This window comes from Perognathus longimembris, chromosome 14 (genome assembly GCF_023159225.1).
Source record: "Perognathus longimembris pacificus isolate PPM17 chromosome 14, ASM2315922v1, whole genome shotgun sequence".
NCBI lineage: Eukaryota > Metazoa > Chordata > Mammalia > Rodentia > Heteromyidae > Perognathus > Perognathus longimembris.
The window spans coordinates 56,831,631-56,848,579 of record NC_063174.1 but is presented as its reverse complement, the minus strand read 5'-3'; the positions used below and the strand labels follow the sequence as shown (position 1 = coordinate 56,848,579).

The following is a 16,949-nucleotide window of genomic DNA, read 5'->3' as shown; positions in this document are numbered from 1 at the left end:
CGAACCGAGAGCTTCATGTGTAGGAGGCAAGCACTCTTGCCACTAGGCCATATTCCCACCCGAAACTTCCTTTTATACAAGTGAACCAACTTGCAAAAGATTTCTCCGGGCTGGGAATATAGGCCTAGTGGTAAAGTGCTTGCCTCGTACACATGAAGCCCTGGGTTCAATTCCTCAGCACCACGTATATACAAAAAAAGCTGGGAGGAGGGAGAAGTGAGGGAGGAGGTAACAAACAGTACAAGAAATGTATCCAAGACCTAACCTATGAAACTGTAACTTCTCTGTACATCAGTCTAAAAGAAAGAAAAAAAGCTGGAAAGTGGCGCTGTGGCTCAAGTGGCAGAGTGCTAGCCTTGAGCAAAAAGAAGCCAGGGACAGTGCTCAGGATCCGAGTTCAAGCCCCAGGACTGGCCCCAAAAAAAAAAATTCTAAAGCATTTAGTCTTCAATGGAAAATGGATCTCTTCTATCCTTATGCCAGGGCCATGCTTTCACTCCAATTCTTGCCATAAAGTGAAAACCCAATGAAAACTCATACCTTCCTCAAAGAATGTCAGGAAATGCATAGAAGATGCAAATTACCTCTAGTGTATTCTTTTCCTTACATTTTCAGTATAGTGACAGGATCATCTTAAGTTCCTTTCAAAAACAGAAATAAAACAGGAGCTAACACAAGGTCAACACGTGATCTGAATCCAACTGTTTATGTGAATTCTTCCTGAACTGAAATCATCACAGAAACCTTGGTGAGCCTGGATCTCCTGCTGCTGCTTCTTCCCATCCCATTAAAGGAGGGCTCAGTTAACGGGACAGCACAGATCTCAAGATTTTAGCAAATGTTCTTATCCTAGAAAAAAAAATCATCTGACATGCTTCTGAACCAAAACTCAGGGACAAGGTGAGATTCGGCAAGAAGAAGGAAGCCATGAAATCCTTTTTAAAGTAATTATATAAAATCCGACAGATGTCATACTGAATCTTGCGTCATTTTTATTCCTATCTGCAGAGTCAGACAAACACTGTTAACTGGCCATGCTTTAAAAAGGTCTGTCTTTAGAAAGTTCCTTAAGTATCTGCACTAATGGTACCTAGATGGCATATAAACTTTCATTTGGATCTAACATAAGCAAAACTTTGCTTTCGTTCCACAAAGACAAAAAAGAAAACGGGGATTCTGGTGTCCTAGGGAGCACTTTGACACTTACAAAAAGGAAGGAGTTTGATCATTTAGGCTCAGCACTCACTGCAGATACGTTTATCTAATCCGTGCGTGTCAGACGCCACATTCTTAGAAGAAAAGATGAGAGGGAAGATAACTTACAAAACTTCCCACCTGTGTGGTGTGCTCGGCCCCGTGGAGCGAGCGGCGCCTAACACAATCAATCAGGTCCGCCCGCGCCGTGGCGGGGTGCGGGGCGAAGACCGAGGGAGAGAAGCCGGCGGAATGGAGTGTGGCACCCCGCTTCAAGACGCCATCGGGACCGGCCACGCCGGCAGCCCGAGCGCGGGAGCTGCCCACGGCCGGCGGGGAGGGCGGGGGGGGGGGGCGCCCCGGGCTGGCGAGCGGAGGGAAAGGGAGGGGAAGGCCGAGGACCGAGGACCGGGTCGGGACCCGAGCGGGGCTCCCCGCGCGCGCCCCCCTCGGGGAGGCGGAAGTGCGGCGAGCGCGGCGCCCGACGGAGGCATCGCGAATCCACGGGAAACCCAGGCGCCGCGGCGGAGGCGAGGCGGCCCGGCCCCGGCGCGGGGCCGGGGCTCCGTGGGCTCCTCCGGAAGGGGAAGGCCCCGCGGGTCCGGCCGCCCCCCTCCAACAGGGAGAACTCCCCCGCTGCCCCGGCCCTCTCCCCGCGGGGCGAGGCCCGGCCGCGCGCCCCTCCCCTCCCCCTGCCCGGGCCCAGTCGGCGTGCGGGGAAAACAAAAACACAAGCACTTACAACGGCATCGTCTCCGGCGCCGGCACCGCCCAGTCACTTCCCCCCCGCAACCGCCGCCACTGCCGCCCTGGGCATGATCCACTGAGGCGGGAGGGAGGGGGGGGGCCTGGCTCAGCCCTGGGTCCAACCCCACTCCCGCACCCGCTCCCGCCGCTTTAAGCGCTTCTCCTCCTTCCCCTTCGTCCCAACATGGCGCCCGAGCGCTACCACAGCAACGTTCTAGAACCGCTGACGTCGCCGCGCACGCCGGGCGCGCGCCTGCGCACCAGCCCGTCGGGCGCCGCGGGTCCTCACGGGAGTTGTAGTTCCAGAGGCGGTGGCGGGTCCCGCAATTTCTACTCGGAACCTCTCACGTTTCCGCGGTGAGTGTGGGATGGCCTGTGGGAGCTCTTCTCCCGGGGCTCAGAAAGACACGTCGTCCCTCGGACCGGGGCGAAGCGAGCGACGTCCGTGGGCGCGGAGAGAGGGGGCGGGGAGAAACAGACCCGCCAAACTCCGCTTCCGGCGCGTCGCGAAGTCCCGCCTTCCGGGACGCGGAAGGAGGCGCGTCTGGTGGGCCGAGGCCCGGGCGTGTGCACCACGTGCCGCCGCCGGGAGAGCCGGGTTAGCGCCTGTGGGCCGAGCCGGTTCCGGGGCCGGGCCCGGGGCGCGTGCACCACGTGCCTCCGGGAGGGAGCCGGGGCCGAGCCTGCGGCGAGCGCACCACGTGCCGGCGGGAGAGCCGGGTTAGCGCCTGTGGGCCGAGCCGGTTGGGGGCGGAGGGGGGTGGGGGGCCGAGCCCACGTGTGCACCACGTGCTGGCCGAGGAGCCAGGTTAGCGCCTGTGGGCAGAGCCACTAAGGGGTGTGTGTGTGGCGGGGCGGGGCGGGGGGGGGGGCAGTGGGGTTTCCCAGGTGCTACCTGGATCGCGCCAAGGGGCAGGCCTGATTCTTTGCAGAAGGCAGCAGGGTAATACCTGCCCCACAGTGTCACGGCCATCAGTGTGAGGGTACAGGGGGGGGGGGGGTCCTTAGTGCCCAGCCTGGCACCAAAGCATATTCAGAACCCCGGTGTCTGCCCAGACCACGGGAATTGCATCAAGACCCAGGTTTTTGTGTCTGCTTCCAATGCCATTTCGTAGACTTGGCCTCTAGAGGTATGGAATCAATAACTTTGTCAAACAGTGAATGTGACGACAGCAAATTAGAAACGATGAAATGCATTATTTTGCCGAAGACGTGTTAGGGGCTTCCAGGGAGAGGATTCTCCTGTCCCTCCAAGAGTCCACCACTCAGAGACGGTCTCAAGCGAAAAGATAGATTTATTGGGGAAGCAAAAAGCGAACTGACCGGCCAGGGACACAGCAGACTCGGGAGCTGAAACTGTGACAGTGAAAAGCAGGCTGACCGGCCAGTCCTCAAATTGGGGTTTATAAAGGTAAAAGCATAGCTCAAATGAAGGGGGTTGACTGCAGGGGGTAGAGCAAGGAACAAACAAGTCATTGACAGAAGCAGAATTTTGGGGTCAGGTTGACCTAATGTACTCCCCCCAATATTTCCTACCATTTTTCCCTAGTCAAGATGGAGTCAGCTGTACTCCCTACAACACACCCTCTTTCCAGCTCCTTTCAGTCCCCAGTGAAAGTTTGAGGAATTTCCTGAGGCACATTCTCTATTGCGTTCTTTTCCTCTTAAAAGTAGAAGGTATTCTACCATTCACCCAAATAGCCGTAGAGAGGATCCTGTAAGTATAGGAAACTATAAACCAAAACTGCAAATCTTCTTTGTAGGTACCTGTAAACCTTCAGGAAAAGTGACAGGGACTTCCCTGTTATCACAGAACAACTGGTAAAATGAAAAACGCTGAGTGTAAATTTCAGAGATCTTTGCATGAACAAAAAGTATACGAAATAATCAACCTTAGTGTATATCGATTCCATGTTGGAATATCTTGGTTGTACTGCACTGAAGAAAATGTGTGTTAAAAGTAATTTCAGGTCTGAGAATGTGGCTTAGTGGTAGAGTGCTTGCCTAGCACGCATGAAGCCCTGGGTTTGGTTCCTCAGTACCACATAAACAGAAAAAACCAGAAGTGGTGCTGTTGCTCAAGTGGTAGAGTGCTAGTCTTGAGCAAGCCATGAGTTAAAGCCCCAGGACTGGCAAAAACTAAATAAATAAAAAAGTAATTTCAAGGCTGGAAATATGGCCTAGTGGCAAGAGTGCTTGTCTTGTATATATGAAGCCCTGGGTTCGATTCCTCAGCATCACATATATAGAAAAAGCCAGAAGTGGCGGTGTGGCTCAAGTGACAGAGTGCTAGCCCTTAGCAAAAAGAAGCCAGGGACAGTGCTCAGGCCCTGAGTTCAAGCCCCAGGACTGGCAAAAATAATAATAATAATAATAATTTCACCAGGTGAGCTGGCTATGGAGCTAGCTCAGCATAGAACTCTTGTTCAGTATGCTTAAATCTCTACTTTCAATCTCCAGTACCCCTCCCCCCAAATTAACGCCACCTCTTTTTCACTTTTTTAAATGCAGCCACTAGAAAATTCTATATAATTTGTGTAGCCCTCATATTAAATGTGGATACTGGGTCTAAGTAAAACCATCTTGTTCTCACCACTGTCTTGATAGATAATGGAGACTTTTCACCCAGTTCTAAAAACTCTTCAGGTGAAATAGGTCTTTCTTTGGATTTCAGATGTGTCTTGTGGTTTAGCTCCAGGAAAGTCTTACTCCAGAGAATTCTTGCCATAAGCACTCCCCCCGCCCTGCCCCTTCTTGTTCCACTCAGTTTGCTTTGCTTCTGTAAACACAATTTTGATAGGTTTATTTTCTCATACTGATCATGTGATTTTTGCCTTGTATTAACTACATTTGAGACTGTGAGTTCTTTAGGGACAGGAGTCTGCTAGCAGTTGCTGGCTTTGTAAAATCTACTGACTCAACCTCTCGAAGTATCTCACTGATCTAATTCTGTATAACAATATCAGCTGAGCAACACTCAAATTCAAGTGCTAATTCTTCCACTTATTTCCTTCCACTCTTGTTATCACTTTGGCTTTGGTTGGGAAACTGTCCTTTTAAAGGATATGTCCTTTATAATCTGAGCTGGACACAGTGGAGTCTTAGCTGTTCCACAGACTGAGGCAAGACAATCAGTTAAGTAATCCAATCTCAAAAAAAAAAAAATAGGTTAAAAACCTGAGATCTAGAAGATCAATAATGTTGATTATGATGTGGTCCTAAACATTGCTTATAAGGTGTATTTCAGGAATTAAAGAATGGAAAGTCTTCCATTGTGCTATCCTCTAGAATGTGTTTCAATGAGCTGGTGAAAGTACTTCACCAGTATTTTTTAAAAACAAAAACCAGGTTCATATTTTGAGCCAAAGGGCTCTAATCCCACCTACTGGGAAGGTAGAAAGACAATCACTTGTTCAAGGCCAGTCTGGGCTATGTAGTGTTATATGGGAATTTGATTGCAAGATACAGAGAAGCCACATTTTAAGAGGTCGCCTTAGGAGTCTGTATTAGAAAGCCAGCAACTGTGAGTGGACACATGTCCCCCCAAAACTTGCAGCCTTGAATGCACTTAAAACTGCTAAGAAACTGAGCCATGAAGAAAGTATATATACATTTTTCATTATATATGTATATATATATGTATGTGTGTGTGTGTGTGTGTGTATCAACAAACCAGATCAACCAAAGAGGGATGCCATGATAACTGTAAGTCTGCTGAAAGGAGACTGCCACATGGTTCAGGCAGAAAAGAGTTTGTTTGGGAGGTCCAAACTGCCAGACTGCACTGGTGTAGGCTGTAGTGTGTGGCAACTTAAACTAATGGCGGAGATAGATCATATAGGGAAGGGCAAATTGTGACTAGAGTGGGTGAGGAAGTGACCTCAGAGGATGAGGGTGTGACCTCAGAGCCTGAGGAACCTCCCACTGCCCCCAAGGGCACTAGTTACCTGGTTTACAGGTGCTGGGCAGGGAGACAGCAAAAGGATGGGTCTACCCGGGGTTTCACATGGAGAGAAAGCAAAGAGAAGGGGCCATTTTTCCTGGGTGGACCTAACAGTGACCCACGGAGGGTCAGGAAACATGAGGCATGGTACAAAATGGCAGCTGAGGTGGTGGGGTCTAAAAAAGGTTCATGATCAGGGGTCAGGATCACAAGGAGCTTGAGAGTACAGGTCTGGCAGGTCAGTAATCTACTGTCCAAGTCCCTGCCCCTACCTCTAGGGATTCAGGCCCACCTGTCACCTGGGGGTAGGAGTGGGAGTTTGGGGAAAGTCCCTCATCCACCAAGATGCCAAGATGATGCCAGTTAAACCTCGTATCCATATTTCAGTAGTAAATCTGGAAGCAAGGACATCTTAGCATATAGAAGTCAGTATACATAATACAGCACATAAAATAAAGGACAAAAAAATGCAGAAAATGGTTTGGGCAACATTCAACATCCCTTTGTGATAAAAATCTTGAAGAAAGTCTGGGAATATGACCTAGTGGTAGAGTGCTTGCCTCGTATACATGAAGCCCTGAGTTCAATTCCTCAGCACCACTTATGTATAGAAAAAACCAGAAGTGGCACTGTGGATCAATTGGTAGAGTGCTAGCCTTGCGCAGAAAGAAGCCAGGGACCATGCTCAGGCCCTGAGTTCAAGCCCCAGGACTGGCCAAAAAAAAAAAAACTTGAAGAAACTAGGAATAGATGGGACACAACATAATAGCTATATGACAAGCCATTGTATATTCATCGGGCCTTTGTAAATGGCCCCATCTCTTTAACACTTTCCTGTTGAATTTTGATGCACATATCCAAGCAACTGTCAGTTGAATCAAGATAAAGGAAGCCATTCAGCACCCAGCGGGCCTCCTCATAGCTGATAAGCCACCACTACCACCAAGGGACCACTTACCCGATCTGTTTCACCATTGATTAATATTGTCTTTTTCACCTTCATGTAAATAGAATTATGTTATTTACACTAGTATCTAACTTCTTGTATTCAACTTGTATGTCTGTGAAATTCTCCATGTTTTTGGAAGTAGGAGTTCTCCTTTTTTTCTCTTTTTGAGTGTGTGTGAACACACACACGTGTGCACCCATATGCTGGGAGTTGCACAGAGCTTGCACACTGAGCCTGTACCCTACCATTGAGTTCTATTCTCTAGCCCCAAGTCATTGATGTATATTATGTGACTATATCATGCTCTGCTTTTTTCCTATTAACAGATATTTGAGTTGTTTCCAATGTTTGACTTTTATGAATAATGTTACTTTGAACATTCTTGCAATTATCTTTTGAAACTCCAGTAATCCCAATAAAGAAAAGATTACAGTGGTACATTATTATGTATTTTTGTTGTGTGTATCTTTATCATGATAATAAATGTGCAGTACTATTCAGGTTATATTATTCTAAAGAAATATACATGCATACATATGTAAATGTGTGTATGTATATATGCATGTATGTATAATTAAAATAAACCTAAACCCACTTCTCATTCAGGATAATTCTTGGAGTTTTATGGGATTTTTAGACTTAGGAAAAAGTTAGGTCTATATTTTAAGGTTAGTCAAAATATTTAACAACTTTTTAATTAGCACAGATATTAGTGTTGTCTTGCCATGTCAATTTTTACCCCACAGGTTTATACTTCTTCTGACTTATTTTGCCAGAATCTGACCTCAAAAGCAGCCTTATGGAAACTGTAGTATCTGACTAGCTCTGGTGTATGTGGGGGGGGGGGGGGGTGCGTGCATGGGTACGTGTGTGTGTGTGTATTTGTGTGTTTGTTTTGCCAGCCCTGGGTCTTGAGCTCAGGGCCTGGGCACTGTCCCTGAGCTTCTTTTGCTTGAGGCTAGCACTCTACTAATTGAGCCACAGCGCCACTTCCAGCTTTTTCTATTTATGTGATTCTGTGGAATCAAACCCAGGGCTTCATGCATGCTAGGCAAGCACTCTACCACTAAGCCACATCCCAGCCCCTCTGACTAGCTTTGATTCAACAAACATGCACCACTGAAATTTATTTCCATTTCTAACATGCACCACTAAAATTTATTTCCATTTCTAACATTGTTGGTATTGATTACATAGAAATCTGTAAAATCATTAGAAGTTGGAAGAATACATAGTCTGATCTTCATGCTGAAAATCAGATCACTATAAATACAAACATGTAGAAGCAGAATGCTTAGAAAAACCTTCATATGGGGCTGGGAATATGGCCTAGTGGCAAGAGTGCTTGCCTCCTACACATGGAGCTCTGGGTTCGATTCCCCAGCACCACATATATGGAAAACGGCCAGAAGGGGCGCTGTGGCTCAGGTGGCAGAGTGCTAGCCTGAGCGGGAAGAAGCCAGGGATGGTGCTCAGGCCCTGACTGAGTCCAAGGCCCAGGACTGGCCAAAAAAAAAGAAAAACCTTCATATGAACTCTTAAATCACTATCTATATATTGTCCTTGCACATAATATGCCTTGTCAATTTTCTTCTTGAAGTTTTAATGAAGCAGTCACTTATTGCCATATAGTTTGTTATAATAATTCTACTTTACAGAATAATTCTACTTTATGTTTGCATACAGGAAAAAAGTCCCAAGTCACAAAAATACTTTTTAAAATGACTTTTTAAGTTACAATAGTAAGTTGAACTCTAGCTTGGTAAAGTTACACAATATATATAAATACAGATCTCTGACATTTTACTGCATTTCGGGGTTGTTTTTGAAGAGATATTCTGCCTACAATTAAAAGAGAAAAGAGTCAACAGTTTATAAGGCTTTACTGTTCAGATGTGTTTAAAAATTAAAAATGAAAGAACACAAATTATTTGGTGCTAAGTGAACAAATAAGGATCCCATGTAAATATAAGTAGTCTGGGTACCAGTGGCTCAAGCCTGTTATCCTGAGTAGGAGGTGGGGGAGATCTGAGGATCACGGTTCAAAACCAGCTGGGGCAGGGAAGCCCATTGAGACTCATCTCTCCAATTAGCTACCAAAAAATCCTAAAGTGGAGCTGTGGGTCAAGGGGTAGCATGCTAGCCTTGAACAACAACAGAAAATCTCAAGGACTAATGCTCAGGTCTTGAGTTCAAGCCCCAGAACTGGCACACAAGAAAAGGAGAGAGAAGATACCTATTGTATACTATGAAGCTATTTCTAAATAGTATTTATTCATTTTCTCTACCAATTGGGTTCCTGTTAAAATATTTTCAAATTATTATTATCATTATTTTACTTTTTCAGGTCCTGGGGTTTGAACCCTGGGTTTGGGCACTATCCTTTTGCTCAAGCTAGCTGTCTACCACTTGAGCCACAGCACCACATCTGCCTTTTTCTGTGATTAATTAGAGATATGAGTCTCATGGACTTTCCTGCCAGACTGGCTTTGAACCGCAATGCACAGATCTCAGCCTCCTAAGTAGCTAGGATTGCCACCAGTGCCCAGCTTCAAATCATTATTTTGTTTTGGTTTGGTTTTTTGCCAGTCCTGGGGCTTGAACTCAGGGCCTGAGCACCATCCCTGGCTTCTTTTTGCTCAAGGCTAGCACTCTACCACTTGATCCACAGTGCCACTTCCGGCTTTTTTTATATATGTTGTACTGAGGAATCAAACCCAGGGCTTCATATAGATGAGGCAAGCACTTTACCACTAGGCCATATTCCCAGGCCCAAATAATTATTTTATTTATCTTTTTATTTTTGTTAGTCGTGGGGCTCAAACTCAGGGCTTGGGCACCATCCCTGAGCTTTTTTGGCTCAAGGCTCGTGCTCTGCCACTTTGAGCCACAGATGTACTTCTGATATTTAGGTAGTTTATTGGAGATAAGAGTCTCATAGCCTTTCCTGCCCAAGTTGGCTTCAAACTACGAACCTCATATCTCAGCCTCCTGAGTAGCTAGGATGACAGGTGTGAGCCACTAGTGCCCAGCTTCAAATTAATTTGTTTTTCTTATTTATTGTCAAAGTGATGTACAGAGAGGTTACAGTTTCATACATTAGGCATTGGATACATTTCTTGTACTGTTTGTTACCTCCTCCATCATTCCCCCCTCCCCCCAAATTAATGTTTTAAATTAAATCTTACCAGGAAATCTACGGGATCATCAGGTCTGACCTTACAGCACTCGTTGAGACCCTGCATAAGAGTTGGCATGACGTAGGTCATTAGGTAGTTTCTTAGAGGAACAGACTGGGCCTCCAGTAGGTCTCTCTCTTCCCTTTTCACTTCCTCCATTCTTTTATTCTGCAAACAAGAGGTGTCAATGTACAGTCAGTAAGGGGAGAACCTCCTGCCCACAAGAAAGCATTGAAATGAAAACTGTTACCACCTTATATAATCAAGGTAGTATTTCCAACAAGGAAAAAAAAGTAAATGGTGCTATCAAAACTACCTAGTCCTGGGATGGGAATATGGCCTAGTGGCAAGAGTGCTTGCCTTGTATACATGAAGCCCTGGGTTCGATTCCTCAGCCCCACATACATGGAAAACGGCCAGAAGTGGTGCTGTGGCTCAAGTGGTAGAGTGCTAGCCTTGAGCAAAAAGAAGCTCAAGGACAGTGCCTAGGCCCTGAGTTCAAGGCCCAGGACTGGCAATAAATAAATAAATAAATCTGCCTAGTCCTTTAGAAACCATAAACAAATAGATTGTTCGTTTCCTGTTTTTACTTTTTAAAAAAAATTTTATTGTCAAACTGATGTACAGAGAGGTTACAGTTTCATACATTAGGCATTGGATACATTTCTTGTACTGTTTGTTACCTCCTCCCTCATCCCTCCTCCCCCCCTTTTTTACTTTTCTTTATCTTATTTACTTATTTATTTTTGAGGCAAGGGTCTTGCTATGTAACTCAGGCTACCTAGGAACTTGTTACATAGCCCATGCTATCCTGGAACTCCTGATTTTCCTGCCTCAGCCTTTCAAGGGCTGGGATTACAGACATGTTCCACCATGCCCAGCTTGAGTCATTTATTGCATCAAAACAATTTCTAGATGCCCAGATGAAGCAAGTTTTCAAAAGGAAACAAGAGTGCTAGCAGAAAGCCTTGAGAGTTCTGGGATAGTGGCATGTGCTATTCCTTGTGTAGTATGACATCCTCTGCTCTCTGGGGAAACTAATTTCCTTTTTTTGTCTATTAGTTTGGTTTCAATGAGGCTTAAACCCGTAAGTCCAGTCCACCTTTAAGTCAAGGACAGTATGAATGGGCGCATCAGATATATTTTGGGGTGACTCAGCTACAAAACGTGGGGAAGAGTCAGAGATCCCAATTCTTTGGTCATACCACTTGAGTCATTTTGTCAGCCTCAACTGAAGCCAGCCCTATCCTTCTAAGAGTCCATAAGCCATCTGAGCCTGCTTTTCAGGCTCTTGAAAGATAAAGGGTCCAAACTCACATTATTTACTTGAGAAGAGGTCTTTCTTGGCAAGACAGCAACCTAGTATCAAAAGGGGCATGGGGGGGGGGGCGGTTTTGTGTGTGTGTGTGTGTGTGTGTGTGTGTGTGAATGGATGGATGGATCTTACTACTAATATAGGCATACAAAACTTCCACTTGGCCAGAGGAAACACCATAAATAATAGAGAAATGATGAGTTGAGACAAAATATCTGAACATAATCTAAAAAGCTAGGATAGTTTACAGATGTTGTGTAAATGTGTATGTTGTTTGTTAGGCCATTCTATGAAATGGATTCAGTCAACTCCACAGACAAACTGAGATGCAGAGTAACCAGGGCAAGGCCATGTACCCACAGAGTATGATGCAGGATTTGAACTCTAGCAAGACTTGGAAGACCAATTAAGGCCCTTCCCATTTCTCTCACCCTGCTTTGTCAAAAGTTCTTACCAAATAATAAAAGGGCACACAGCCTGAACATGGGCAGAGACAAGGTGCAATGTAAGAAACTTAAATTCCTAACAGATGTAGACCAAGTTGTCAAATTAGTGCTCAGAGAAATGAATAAGAGGTTGGGTTTTATCTATCAACTTGACATGTGTGAGCAAAATTAAGAAAGCAGGGCTGGAGAAAAGGAGGAAAACAGCCACTAGTAGGGTATATGTGAATTATCTTACCTTCGTTACCAAGTTAGTTTTAGAAATATTCATCAAATTGAACCCAGCGGATTTTAGGAATTTATGCAAAGGCTATGAAGTGATGTTACCCAAAGGTATGTGCATAAGGTCCTAATTGCTTCACTGAGGGCTGTTCAAGGCACTGCACAGACAGCAATGAGCAACAAGGACAAAGCTCACAGCTCCTCACCAGACTATGCAGTGCTTTCTGGCTCCCCAGGCCCTCCCTGCCTGTCTCTAATGGGTTCCAATTAGGGCTCCTGCCAGGTGCTCCTGTAAAATGCAGACCCACCACAGCTGTCTGTCACTATTAGATCAAAGTATCAAGGATACTGTGGTCCACAGAGTCCTGCATCTTGTACAGGGATGAAGTAAGAAGCAAGATAAATACATAAAATATGCACTACATTGGAATAAATGTAAAGAGGAGAGCAGTTGAAAGGTATTTTCTAAAAAGATGTCATATGTGGTAGGAAGAGGTAAGAGTTGGAGTTTCTTTACAGATCAGAAAAAGTGTCCCTAGAAAGAAGTTTGGTAAAGATAGGAGAGAAATAAGAATGTTGATATACAGATGGTAGAAATGAAACCATCGTACTGTTTGAAGTTGGGGACAATTAGAAGCAGCCAGGTCTCATAGGGTCCCGTGGACCACAGTTAGATGGAACTTTGACCACCTGGGAAGCACTGTAAGCATAGAGTGGCTGGGGTAGGTCCGTGTTTTGTCACAGCCACGGGGCAGGAATGTTGGAATGGATCAGAGATGGGGCAGGATGGACCTGGAGAGCCAGAAGGCACTGCATAATTCTGCCAAGAAACACTGCCCCTGAGCTGTGGGTGGATTGCAGGGCTAATTTGGGAAGCAGAGTCACTTACTAGACTTCATGCACTGGGGAATGGGGGATCGAATGAGGATGACCGAGCAGGTTCGGTGGGTACGTGGAGGAACATGACATCATCACAAGGTCCACAAGCAGTCAAACGTTCCGCATCCCAGAGATGGGTATTATTAACACTGACAATGGGTGCTTTCCTTGTTACTGCTAAGTCAAAAGACCACACGTTGTCCTTAAGAAAATGGTACTGGTTGACATAAAACCAACCACACGCGAACCCAGAGAACACAAATTTGTCTGGGGGCGTTTCCTGTGATGTATCTCTGTGGCAGGATGGGAAGCGGAACCCACCCTGGTGGCTCTGCCAGCCTCCTTTGCCGGCTTCGGCCCCTAACCCTCCCCCTGACTCCCCAACTCACCCACTCCTCCCAGCGAGCGAGCTTCTCGGCCACCTCCATGGCCTCGTTGTGCTCACGTTCTGCTTCCTCGGCAGCCTCCTTGGCCAGGCGTTCCTCCAAAGCCTTCCTCTCCTGTTCTGCCTTCTCCTCCTCCGTTAAACCATAATTCCGTGGCTCCCCAATCTCTTTGATGAGCAGCTTGAGAATAGTTTTGGTCTGAGAGTCTTCAAGTTTTCCGACATCTTTAAATGCCCCGAAAGAGAGAGATCCACACACGCTTAGACTCTAGGCCTGCCTGCCATCAGGCAAATGCCTTATTGCTATCAATGCGCAATCGTTAAATTCTGTAAATTGCCACATTCAAGTTTCTTTTTTCTAGCTGACACCATACTTTGGAATTCCTAGTCCCATAGGCAAGAGAGCAGTTAGTTGGTGGATGAGGGCTTGCGTTTATGAGCTCTAGTCATGACTGTTGATCTGAGTGGATGGATGCTAGAATGAATCATGCATTAGTTTGGATCTTGAATGTCTCCCAAATCCTGGATGTTAAAGGCTTAGTCCCTAGAGCAGAGTCTGAGCAAGTTGGGGAAGCCTTTAGGAGGAGGGAGCTAGTGAGAGGGAGCTAGAGGGAGGTCATGGGGAAGGGCATGTCCTAAACATGGATTGTGAACTCCCTCCCAGTGTCTTTCTGTTCCTCTCCTTTGTTCCCAGCTGTGGTGAGGTGGGTGGTTTACTTCTGCCATGTGTTGCCATTAAGATGGGCTACCCCGGGCTGGGAATATTGCCTAGTGGCAAGAGTGCTTGCCTCCTACACATGAAGCTCTCGGTGCGATTCCCCAGCACCACATATATGGAAAACGGCCAGAAGGGGCGCTGTGGCTCAGGTGGCAGAGTGCTAGCCTTGAGTGGAAGAAGCCAGGGACAGTGCTCAGGCCCTGAGTCCAAGGCCCAGGACGGCCAAAAAAAAAAAAAAAAAAAAAAAAAGATGGGCTACCCCACCATGGGCCCAAAGCAACAGGGCCAGCTGATCACGGACTGCGGTGCTGGCTTCGCAAACCTAGAGCTTCATGCCCCGCGTTACATACCAATGTGGATCGGGTGGATTTCGATTTCATCAAAATAGTTGAAGACCGTCTCATCATCAGTGTTGAGGTCCCGGTAGGTGCTCAGGGCCCGGAGGAACAGGTCCTGGCTGTAGTGGGTCCCCGCCACTATGTTCTCAGGGAGGTTCATCACCCGCTCCTTCAGAAACTCATCCGAGGCATCCAGGCCACAGACAAACTCTGGGGAGAAGGAGAATCTTGGTGTGGCACAGTCCAGCAGGGTGCTGGTAACCCATGAGCCCTGGCTGGTGACGTGTCTGGAGATAGGCTGGGAGCTCGTGACGCCAACAGCACTCTTGCTGCCTCTTTTACAGGATGAATACACGTCTGTCCCATATTTCCAGAGACCACCTTGTGGGCCCAAACCTAGCATATTTTGTCCAATCTTTTATTTTTCCCTTTTAATAGGAGCAGCAGAACTACACAGACAACCTCTCTTTTTGTTTGTTTGTTTTTGTTTTTGTTGCCAGTCCTGGGGCGTGGACTCAGGGCCTGAGCACTGTCCCTGGCTTCTTTTTGCTCCAAGGCTAGCACTTTGCCACTTGAGCCACAGCACCATTTCCGGCTTTTTTCTATATATGTGGTGCTGAGGAATTGAACCCAGGGCTTCATGTATAGGAGGCAAGCACTTTACCACTAGGCTATATTCCCAGCCCCATAGACAACCTCTTAAGAATGCTGTGACTTTTGCTTCCTCTTCACTGCTCAGTTTGCTAACCTTCCGGCGCAACTGTCACAGGCTTTGAGCAAAACACTTTGATGACTGATTTGCCAAAATAATAATAATAATTAATAAAGGAACACTCCTCGCAGGATTTTAATTTCCCTAGTTCCAGTTCTTCCACCCCACAAAGCTACTGGCTATGAAATGGCTACTTTGGTACAACACAGTATTTTTCAAACATTTCACTCAGAGCATCTTCATGGTGAACATTGTACCTACCTGTGATCTTTCTTTTCAATGACAAAGAAGCTGGCTCTCGCACAGGCTCACTGGATACGTGGAGTATGAAGGAGAGATTCAAGTGCAGGTCAGTGAAAGACAGTTGTTTTTTTTAAAGGAATTGCTCCTCTCAGAGTTCTCCACAAAGGACCTATACTCAGGCTGGCAAGTGCATCCAATGAACTGCTACCTAGAAAACCTGGCCATGCTTCAGGACACGGTGGTATCCCCTCTAGATTGCCGGGTGCACCCTACTACAGTGCCAGCCATTCTCACTTAACTGCATTTGCTTTTTCTTTTTCTTTTTTCTTTTTGGTCTGATCCTGGCACTGAGTTTGAACTCAGGGCTTACCATGTAAGCCACAGCTCTACTTCCAGCTTTGTGGTGGTCTCAAGGTCTTTCCTGGCTGGGCTGGCTTCAAACCCTGATCCTCAGAACTCAGCCTTCCTGAGTAGCTGGGATTGAGGGCGTGAGCCACCCCCGCCCGGCTTACCTGCACTGTAGCAAGCGTTCTTGGATGCATGGAAAGTTAAGAGTACCAGGCAGGTCCCAGCATAGGATGTGCCCATGGGTGAACACAGTGCGCTCCCTGTGTTAACGGGGAAATCAGAGGCGGAGGACTGAACTGTGAAGTGAGGTCTGCCAATGAGCCTATTCTGATCCGCTCTGTTCATTACTGACCATTTGATTTTCATATGCAGCTGTGACATTTTGAAAAGGCAGGGAGACATCTAAACCCCTGAAATTTGGCATAGCACATAAATCAGAATCATGTCAATAATTTCACTGGACAGTGAATCTGTTGAGGTTCTATGATGCTAGACACCTAGATAAGACCTTCAAAATTTTGTTAGTAATCAAAGAACTTCAAAATATGAATGATATTGTATCTTTTTTTCCCCAGACTGACTGGGAGATACAATCGATTAAATATTACAAATAGTGAAGAGATCCTGATAGACGTTCCAATTTTCAAACACCTTGAATAGGATAAAATGTACTCTCCCTGGATAATTTTTTAAAGCCCTTTCTCTTTATAATTCAGAACAGAGCTTTGAGAGTTTGCAGTATCTCAAGGTAATTATTCCGAATACCTACTGTCTTACACTGCTTAGTTGTGGATGTAAGTCGCAGGTGTGCGCTTGCTCCGATTGTATGCCATCTGCAGTCATGTGAAAATCTGGGTTTTCATGACATTTTCCAGATTCCTCAGTTAGGTGCTACTTTAAGTAGCCTACTTTATCTGGGAGGTCTGAGAAGAACAAATTTGGCTAGTGCTCATGGTAAAACACAAGGAAGATTAGCAAGAAGCCAAAAAAAAAAAAAATCATCAAGAGCCAGATCTCCAGATTCCAGGGTCTCTTCACTCTGGTCAAGCATGACTGCTTGTATTAATCTGTTTTTTTTTCCTTCTACCTGTGATGTTTTGACATCTAAGTGGGTCTCACACACTCCCAGGGAAAGAACACTGCCCCCAGGATTAGCTAATTCCTAAAGACAGTGAACAAGTGACTTGGGACCATGCCTCTTATAGACAAGCTATCTCTACCTTGATCTCAGGCATGCCCTGCAGCCGGCCGTGCTATCCCAGGGAAACCTATGTTAACGCGGTGGTCCTCCACTCTGCTATAGCTCCTGACCCTACCCTACTGCTCCCCACAGA

The 16,949-nt window shown here is 46.3% G+C and overlaps 2 protein-coding genes across 5 annotated transcripts in view; both read right to left on the bottom strand.

The window, feature by feature from the left end:
• The window catches only part of Papola (poly(A) polymerase alpha), a 63,378-nt gene extending 61,220 nt beyond the window's left edge, over positions 1–2,158 (bottom strand). For 2 of the 4 annotated variants that reach the window (XM_048362887.1, XM_048362886.1), the window contains exon 1: positions 1,937–2,157. In XM_048362887.1, the coding sequence (XP_048218844.1) occupies positions 1,937–1,944 (8 nt within the window). In that variant the 5' untranslated portion in view covers positions 1,945–2,157. Of the gene's footprint in view, positions 1–1,936 lie in introns of all 4 variants that reach the window. The other 2 variants (XM_048362888.1, XM_048362885.1) reach the window with 2 other exon arrangements.
• Positions 2,159–8,420: 6,262 nt separating this feature from the next.
• Ak7 (adenylate kinase 7) overlaps positions 8,421–16,949 on the bottom strand; it is a 48,949-nt gene continuing 40,420 nt past the window's right edge. The window contains exons 15-18 of the mRNA XM_048362183.1: positions 14,325–14,522; positions 13,261–13,481; positions 10,022–10,180; positions 8,421–8,675 (exon numbers count right to left, since the gene is read on the bottom strand). Of these exons, the coding sequence (XP_048218140.1) occupies positions 8,637–8,675; positions 10,022–10,180; positions 13,261–13,481; positions 14,325–14,522 (617 nt within the window). The 3' untranslated portion in view covers positions 8,421–8,636. The remainder of the gene's footprint in view (positions 8,676–10,021; positions 10,181–13,260; positions 13,482–14,324; positions 14,523–16,949) is intronic.